This window comes from Argentina silus (assembly GCF_951799395.1).
Source record: "Argentina silus genome assembly, chromosome: 4".
NCBI classification, from domain to species: Eukaryota; Metazoa; Chordata; class Actinopteri; order Argentiniformes; family Argentinidae; genus Argentina; species Argentina silus.
The window spans coordinates 17,966,413-17,975,335 of record NC_139658.1 but is presented as its reverse complement, the minus strand read 5'-3'; the positions used below and the strand labels follow the sequence as shown (position 1 = coordinate 17,975,335).

The window sequence follows — 8,923 nt, the reverse complement described above, 5'->3', positions numbered from 1 at the left end:
CATTGCTTCAAATCGTATTGGACCTAAGGAGCTTAAAAGGCACAATCCAAATCTTTACCAAAAGAGCTTTGCTACAAATTAATCAGCTTGTTTTTGTGAAATATGTCACAGAGTCAAATAGTCAATTTCACTGTAATCTGAGCTTGAAAATGTGATCTTATTGTATCAGTGAGCCATCTGTAACACTGACGAACAACACATGCTTCATGAGCCGACAAAACACAGAACACAACGCATCTTAACCCTGAACCATATATACTGAAAAAGCGTCAGCTAAATGGCATATATGACAGGCCCTGCCACTAACACACAGTGAGGGTTAGCTTACTAGACCATAATAACCAAGGGACAAGGACAGGGAAGTAAACATCCATGTTTGCCAGTATGAGTATCTTTCCACATCAATGTCCCTCACAAACCCCCTGCCAGCCTGTCAGCTCAACACCTCAGTCCACTCACACAGGAGATAAGATACACACATTCCAGTTGAGCCATGCACATGCAAACACACGTGCACACACACACACACACACACACACACACACACAGTCACAGGAAGTGGGCACAGTGTTCTGTTTAGTGATGAGAGGCACAGGGTGGAGTCATCAGAGACCGGAACCTATGAGAGATCCTCTTCCTAACCTTCCTTCCTCAACACCTCATGACTCTGGGGAAATAACCCCCCCCCTCCCTCTCCCTCTCCCTCTCTCCCTCGCCTCTCTCCCTCCCCCACACTCCTTCATCCTCTCTTCCCTGTGGACTCCTTTAATCAGTGATGTTGACGCAGTGTGTCGTGCTGAACAGAAAACACCAATCAGAGGTCCAAGGGAGGCTAGACAGATGAGTCACAAACTGGTCTCTTCTCCTGTCCAACACCTGGACAGTAGAGAACAGCTCACATATCTCCCTCTCATAGAGCAGGACTCTCACCCCACAGCCTAGCCTAGCCTAGCCTAGCCTAGCAGGAGTTGGGTCTAAAGGTTTAGACGTCACTATAGACACCAGGAAGTAGAAGTGCACATGGAAGCCAACTGATTGGTTCCATTCTCTGGGAATGTTTGTTTCCCAGCTCAGATACAGGCTCCTTCCTCCACAGTAGCAGATGAATGGATGGGTGTGGGTGGGGGAACCTGGGTGTGGAGAGGACTTCCTCGTCTGAACATAACGGGTGTTAATATGATTATAACGGTCCTGGCTTCCCATGGTTATCTTTCCCTCAGGAATGTCACCCTGCATTACACGGCTGGGACTCATGTGATTCCTTTTGAACTTCCCTTGAATGTCTCCCGACTCCCCCAGATATAATCTGATACCTACATCTAAGTCCTTGACTACAGCGCAGTCGTAAAGGTGCAATATGCAGAATTATCATCTCAAAGCCAAGCATGGCCGTCTCTGACAAAGCTACATTCTCCCTGGAAGGCTAAAATCTGTCTCCTTTGGAGGCTAAAATCACCAGAGTTTGAAACACACACACACACACACAAATACACAAACACACACACACACACACACAGCCCTTTGCCAAAGGGATAAGGATGGGGACAATCCCTTTCCCAGAAGCAACATTCCTCCCTCAGTCACCATGACAACTCCTCCGTCCATCACATCGCCAACAAGATGATGCTCAGTGTTGGCTGGGCAACCTCACGACTGGACAATCATTGGGCGGGCAGTTGATTGTTTCTCACGCCTGGCAGACACATGCACACACACACACACACACACACAAACCCTCTGATGACTTCACTGCTAAAAAGACATTAAGCCTGACAGCACAAGAGGCCCAATACAGGGTCACAACAGACACAACTCATCACGCCTCAAGACCGAGACCAAAAACGTGGACACACACACACACACACACACACACACACACACACACACACACACACACACACACACACACACACACACACACACACACACACACACACACACACACACACACACACACACAGAGTCAATTACAGAGAGGGTCAGACAAAGAGAAACAGAGAGAGAGGGAGGGAATCGAGCTGTAAGCCGGGGAGATCAGAGAATGACGCAGCAGAGGACATCAAGGCATTATCCAAGACACACACAGACACACAGATAAATAAGCCACCTTCAAACAGGCACTACATAGCATTTAAGCCCTTAATCAGCCCAAAACAGCATCCGTTAGAGTCCCACCTCTGATCTGTAGGGCAAAACACAGACACGCCCACTTTCATGAAGGACAGGGCAACACTCAGCCCTCAAACCAAATAAACCTCTCTCTACAAACCTGTAAAAACAGGCTTGTGGAGAGAACAAGAGGAAGGCCATACTGAGTGTGTGTGTGTGTGTGTGTGTGTGTGAGAGAGAGAGAGAAAGAGAGAGAGAAGGGCAGGAGGGTGTGACTAAGAGTGCCGTGCCACCCATACTCCCTAGTCTGACAGATTAAGAGTTCAAATGTGTGTGATGTTCCGCCCTTCCCTCAGCCTACGGCAGTTTCCATTGTTCACCCCAGACTCATGCTTATCATCCTAGTGTGTGTGTGTGTGTGTGTGTGTGTGTGTGGAGAGAGACAGGAGGAGCAGTAGGGAATTGGACTGTATTTGATCAGACTCCCCCTGGTAAAGTGTGAATCTCAGTACAAGGGGTTCAACTGTGGGACCCTTAGTAAAGCTGCACTGCACTGCCTTTGTTTCAATTCATATTTGTCCTCTATCAGGTTTTGCCTAGATTCAGGTACACCTGAGTGTGTTTCAATGTGTGTGTGTGTGTATGTAATACATGAGTCTAAGGACTGGATGTTAGCGAAGCCTTGGACAGGAAATCTTGGTTGGACAACAGGATGCAGTGGAAGCACCCCCAGCCCCACATGGACCAACCCTCCATGGGGCTGGGGGGTAGACTGGCAATGAACAGAAGGGATAACATAGGGGGTGGAAAAGATGTTCCAGCAAACAAGAGGAAAACACAGCTGGCTTAACCCAGAGTTCCCACTCTCCTTTTCTGTCTGTTCTCTGTATCCCCAGGTGGGCTTTAGAGTCCCTGGGCCCGGTCTTCTTTGACCTCAGTCCCTCTCTTCTTCTTCTTCTGCTGCTGCTGCCTCCATTCCCCTCTGACGTGACATCATTACTATGACCTCCCATCCTGTCCTACTGTGCCATGAAGGGGACAATAGGAACAGCAGCAGAGGGCAAAGCAACTGTCACACACAGACACAGACACAGACACAGACACAGACACAGACACAGACACAGACACAGACACAGACACAGACACAGACACACAGACTGTAATTGTAAACAGGGGGAGTGATAGTACTGCAGTGTTGGTGCATGATGATGAATGAGCATTCCTTTCAGAGTCAGAGAGGTAGAGTTCTGGTTGTTGATGTCATCCGTGGTTTCTGGCAAGGCAGGCACAGTCACAGTGATGGGATATATGTACTGATGGGATAGACGCTGAGTCATTTGACGTAGGCGGAGGAACACTCGGGACACCGGTTCAGATAACTGCCAGGCGCCAACACAGACATTAAACAATCAGGCTAGAGACACTCCAGATACACTGGTGTTATAGGCCTACACTAACACACCAAATGAATGCCCTTCAGAAGAGAGCAAAGAGAGATGGAGGTGAGACTGCAGAGACCAGCAGTTCTCATTTAGTAACAATATGAAAACTGCAGAGGTCTAGGAAAGTGTGTGTGTGTGTGTGTGTGTGTGTGTGTGTGTGTTCTGAGGTGATAGGGACTGGACCTGACTTTGACACCTGAAATTGGAGCTCACAGACACTAACAGAATTGAGCATGTGTGAGTGTGAGTGTGTGTGTGTGTGTGTGACTTCCATCCTGCCAGTCAGAGCCACAGCAGTCTGCCAAAATGAGCAGATTTTCCTCCTCACACAAGCTGTTAAAGCACTAATGGACTATTAATGTCACAAGAAGCGATGGACACATCGATTTCAATAACAGGTCAGCCACTACACAATTAGATCACACATTCACTTTCCATCTGAGGGAGGAGGAGAAACTAATCTCTGTGTCGAGGAAGGCTGCTGCTGCTGCTGCTGATGATGATGATGATTCCTCCATATAAGGGAAAGTGGGGCTACCTACATAATGACTGACTCTCTCACACACACACACACGTTCCTGCAGTGGACTATAACTCAATATGGAGGCTAGTGCTGGGGTGATGATCGCTTTGACCATAATGACGAATGACTCTCAATATCCAAATCAGGTGGTCCACTCTCACTGAAACGCACACTCTACTCTGTATCTAAGTCTCTCCCGAACAATGGCACAACGTTTGTCTGTCAGTTCTCATTCAAATAACGTTTGCTGCCATTTGAATAATACTACACAATTCCTGGTCCTAAGACAGCTGGACCAGAGCCCTGTGTGAGCATCCCTCGGCTCTGAGCCGGACCAAGCAGTGTTGCTGAGCGAATCAGAGCAACGGCCTCAATCTCCACTGACACAGTGAGAAATTCTACTCATGGTTTCATTATTGATAAGCATGTCATAAGCCCTTGTTTATTTGGTTGTTTAGAGGTTGTGAGGCAATGTGTGTGATAAAACATGACACCGAACGCAGAGCTCCCTCCAAATCCAGGACAAGTGACTCAGAGCTGACAACACCACAAGCCTAACGGGGTCACAGCCATGTAAGCTGACAGGGGCTGTCAAAGGGTCTAGCATAACTCTCTACACAAAGCCATCACAGAAGACATATGTGAAAGAGAGATATATGGCAACGTGGAGCTAAATCCTTAGATGCTGTTATTGCCATATGGTAGGAGATAAGATACAATACATTTGTATTTGAATTTCAAAAACAATATGCAAGATTTAGAATTCAAGTACTTGAACGAACACACACACACACACACACACACACACACACACACACACACACACACACACACACACACACACACACACACACACACACACACACACACACACACGACGCTCCTAGTCCTTGATTCACGGAGATATTGCATAATATTGTCGGCTGAAGTCAGGGGAAACGTCAGAGCACATTTGTACATCCTACTACCCTTTAATGTTGTGACATCCTGGCCATGTGAGTCACCTGATGAGATCGCACTGGGTAATCAATGACGCCTCACTCATGATCAATCATTGACCGTCCGTGTGAAAGTGGCCCCCAGTAAACATAACAAACAACCCCTTGGTTCACCTGTTTGACTCCCAGCCACAATGGCATGGATGGGGAGCTCATTCATTAAGTTCATTCATAGACTGTTCACCAAGTCTGTTTATCCTAGTTACGAGCAAACCGTCATGGATATCATGTTAAAAAATACAGTCACAGTTGACATTGACCACATGATAGTTATAACTAATTCAACAAAATGTTACCTTTAGCGCATACTTGTCTCCGCTCTTCTTCTGAAATATTTCCAGCACCTTGCCATTGATGCCCAGACCCAGCACCTGACTAGTCACCCTGTAGTCGTCTGTTATTGCATTTTTCTTGATCTGCAGACTGGATTTAACATGGAACTGTAAAAACTGTCCCGCGTTCTGCTGCCCAGCAGGGTTCTGTGGCCCCTGTGGGTTCTGACCGTTCGACAACATGTTGAGAGAGAGAGACCAACAAGACAACGACAATAGTCCTCTCTCTCCTTCCCTCTCTCTCTCTCTTCTTCCTGGGTTACGTAGCTGGCCTCCGACAAGTTGGATCCTCCAAAGATGATTTGTTTCACTAGTAGCTAGTTCGCTAATTAACAAATAGTTGTACTATTCTTACTGTTGGCTAGCTAATACAATGAAAGAGCGAAGTTACCTAGCTGGATCACTAGCTAGATCCTACTCTTGACACTGTGATCCTTGGCAAGCAAGTCAGCTATCGGGTTAGCTAAAATCCATCTCGGGGGTCGGTCCTCCAGTTCACGAAAAATAATTTCAGACAGTTTCAAACATTCTAACAAAAAAGGGAGCTATGGCCCCACGTGTACATCTAGTTGATCACGTCACGGCAAAGAATCAAAAACCAAAATACTTAAGTAAAAGAAACAAAACACACAAAAACTCGGACCCCAGCGGACACGCGCAGCCCTCTACTTTCCGACAGTCACCCAGCCGAGAAGGCTCTTTTGTGCTGACGTCATGGCACGAGTTGGAATGCCTGGCTGGTTAAAGGAGAAGTATGAAAAGACGAGGGTGTCTGGTCCACCCAACGGGTCTCCAAGAGACTGTCCATCGTAAAACAAAACGAGAGTAGGTCTTGGTAAGAAGATCAAAGTATATCCATCTCATAATACATCAATGTATCGAACAGCTGTCTTGAATGTTGATGTATAATGTAAGCAGATCTAAATATGCACACAATAATTCACCAGCCAAAAGTATAAGAATACGGTGTGCAATACAGAATGCAGTATATGAAATGTATTTAATCTATGAATGACCAGTGTGCCGAGTTGTACTATGTTTTCGGGGCCTATTTATTTTGGTTGTTTAAAACATGATTGTGTAATGCATCATTCATCTGATAACGGACATCATCTGATAACGGATTGGTCGGATTGGGTTGAACTATACAAATAAACCACAAGAACTTTCACTAGGGGGCACAACAGATTACACAAATACCTGAAAAGACACATGCATTGATTGTATTTACAGCTTTCTTATTCGAATTATGTAGAATAACATAATGTACTGGTAGAAAGAAGAATGTCCTAATGGAAAACAAGGAAGAGTGTTTTTTATTAGTGAATATACATTTATGAATATTTCATTTTACCATTTGCACAGTTACGTTTAATAGGTAAATTTGTTTTTCTTTAACCTTATCATAGTTCAAGAAACCAAACAGGACATTGTCCCTTAATAAACAATCAAAAATTAATCAAGAATACTGTGAATTATAAATTGACATTACAAATGTGATGCCATCATTTCTTGACATGTGGCCACAGTGTAAATTGACAGTGACAAAATAAATGCAAAACTGTGGATTGAGTTTATACAGCATGCAACAAGTGTCGAATGATGAATAATACGAATAATGGGCTGAGAGCGCAGTACCGTATATAACGGCCAGATGGCGGGCCAGCCTAATATTTGACGCACCTCACACAACTGTGTGGCAGTATGGTGCTTCCAAAGATTGATGATGGCAGGAATTGGGAACATGAAGAAAAATAGCTCTGAGTAAAAGTTGACCTTGGCTACAAATCTAGGATCAGCTTACCCTGCCCAAACTCTAGCCTACATTGTAAAAGACCAGAGGCAATTTCACCCTACTCCTAAATACCTAAACGTCATGTCCGTCTCGCAAAGAAAAACACATTATGCTAAAGATCTCCAAATGTCCCACACCCCCATCAGAGAAAGAGACACATGTTCCTTGGCCTTTCCTGACTAATTCTAATTCTTAGATATTGATTAAATTTGGGGGATTTCAAAAACATTGCTGCCAGTCTGCTCCAGTGTTGATAAGCATGTTGTTTATTAACAAAACTGTAGAGTAGACTAATTCTCTCAGTTACGCAACACTAATAATCTGAGTTGCGTTACAAAGCCGTTGATAATTTTGACAACACAAGTAACACAATGTTTTATTTGACATTTAATGCCTGAATAATGCCTTTGAGTGGATTAGCAGGTGATTGTTTGGAGTGAGAAATTACAGCAGTCTCTTTGTCCATCAGAATAATTTAGCCTGCTCAATGTGTCTGAGTCAGTGTTGCCACAGGTGTTGCCCAGCTCCAAACGCACCTCAACCCCCATCAGCACTGTTCCCACAGCCCCTGCCTCTGGCTCCTACACCCAGGCACTTCTCAAATAAGCACCCCTCCCCTAGTTGTGTGTGTGTGTGTGTGTGTGTGTGTGTGTGTGTGTGTGTGTGTGTGTGTGTGTGTGTGTGTGTGTGTGTGTGTGTGTGTGTGTGTGCGTGCATGTGTGCGTCCACTCTCCCTTGCCGGTCTAGGCTCAAGTAACACTTCTGATACAATGTGTCTGTAACTGTGATGCACAACCTCTATCTGGAGATAACACTGGTGTTACACTGTAATTTTCCCCCACAGACACGGTCCACACAGAATTCCAACCAAAAACACACACACACACACACACACACACACACACACACACACACACACACACACACACATACATACACATAAATATAGACAGGAGTAAATGAGGTGGACTTTACTTGCTGAGTGACCATAAGTGGGCTGTATTGTACTGTGGTCTCCCCACCTGAGGCCCAGATTGGGAACAACACAGGAACACACAGTCTATGGACTTTCCCCCTTGGATCCCTATTGGACACATGTTACTGTTGTTATCCTGTTATCCTGATAGTTACGTAATAGGGAAAGCATGTGCAAAGAAGAACACTAGCAGTGGAACAGCACAAGAACCAAGAGGGGAGATCTCTATTCACGAGACCACACACACGCACGCACGCACGCACGCACGCACACAAACACAAACACAAACACAAACACACCTCCACACTGTGTTGATCAAAGACCTGGAGTTGTAGTCAGAGCTCTGGTAACTTCTGCTGATAAATTAACAGTGCCTCTACAGCTACAACTCAAGCCTATACCTCTACCTTTCTCATCTCCCCCTACCCCCATGTATAATCATACTGCTCCAGCTTAGGCCCCTTCTTCTCTCTCTATCTCTCTCTCCTTCACCCCTGCTTCGTCTATCCCCCTCTGTCTTCTTCTCTATTCTAACCCCCTCCTCCCTCCCTCACCTCAGCTTGTCCCAGGCCACTCAGAACAATCTGTACAGAACAGAGAGAGAGAGAGAGAGAGAGAGGGAGTGTCCTCCCTAAGACAGTGATTTATGGTTCTCTGAATCGGCATTCTGGTCAGATTGGTGTGTGAGCGAGCCCTGGTATTATTATACTCTACCGCCAGAGAGACACAGACAGTGTCTTATCTTATC

At 45.6% G+C, this 8,923-nt stretch overlaps 1 protein-coding gene across 2 annotated transcripts in view; it reads right to left on the bottom strand.

Moving 5' to 3' along the window:
- mapkapk2a (MAPK activated protein kinase 2a) overlaps positions 1-6,075 on the bottom strand; it is a 21,898-nt gene extending 15,823 nt beyond the window's left edge. For both annotated transcript variants that reach the window (XM_083668935.1, XM_083668936.1), the window contains exon 1: positions 5,369-6,075. In XM_083668935.1, coding sequence (XP_083525061.1) covers positions 5,369-5,587 — 219 coding nt within the window. In that variant the 5' untranslated portion in view covers positions 5,588-6,075. The remainder of the gene's footprint in view (positions 1-5,368) is intronic.
- Between the last annotated feature and the right edge of the window lie 2,848 nt (positions 6,076-8,923).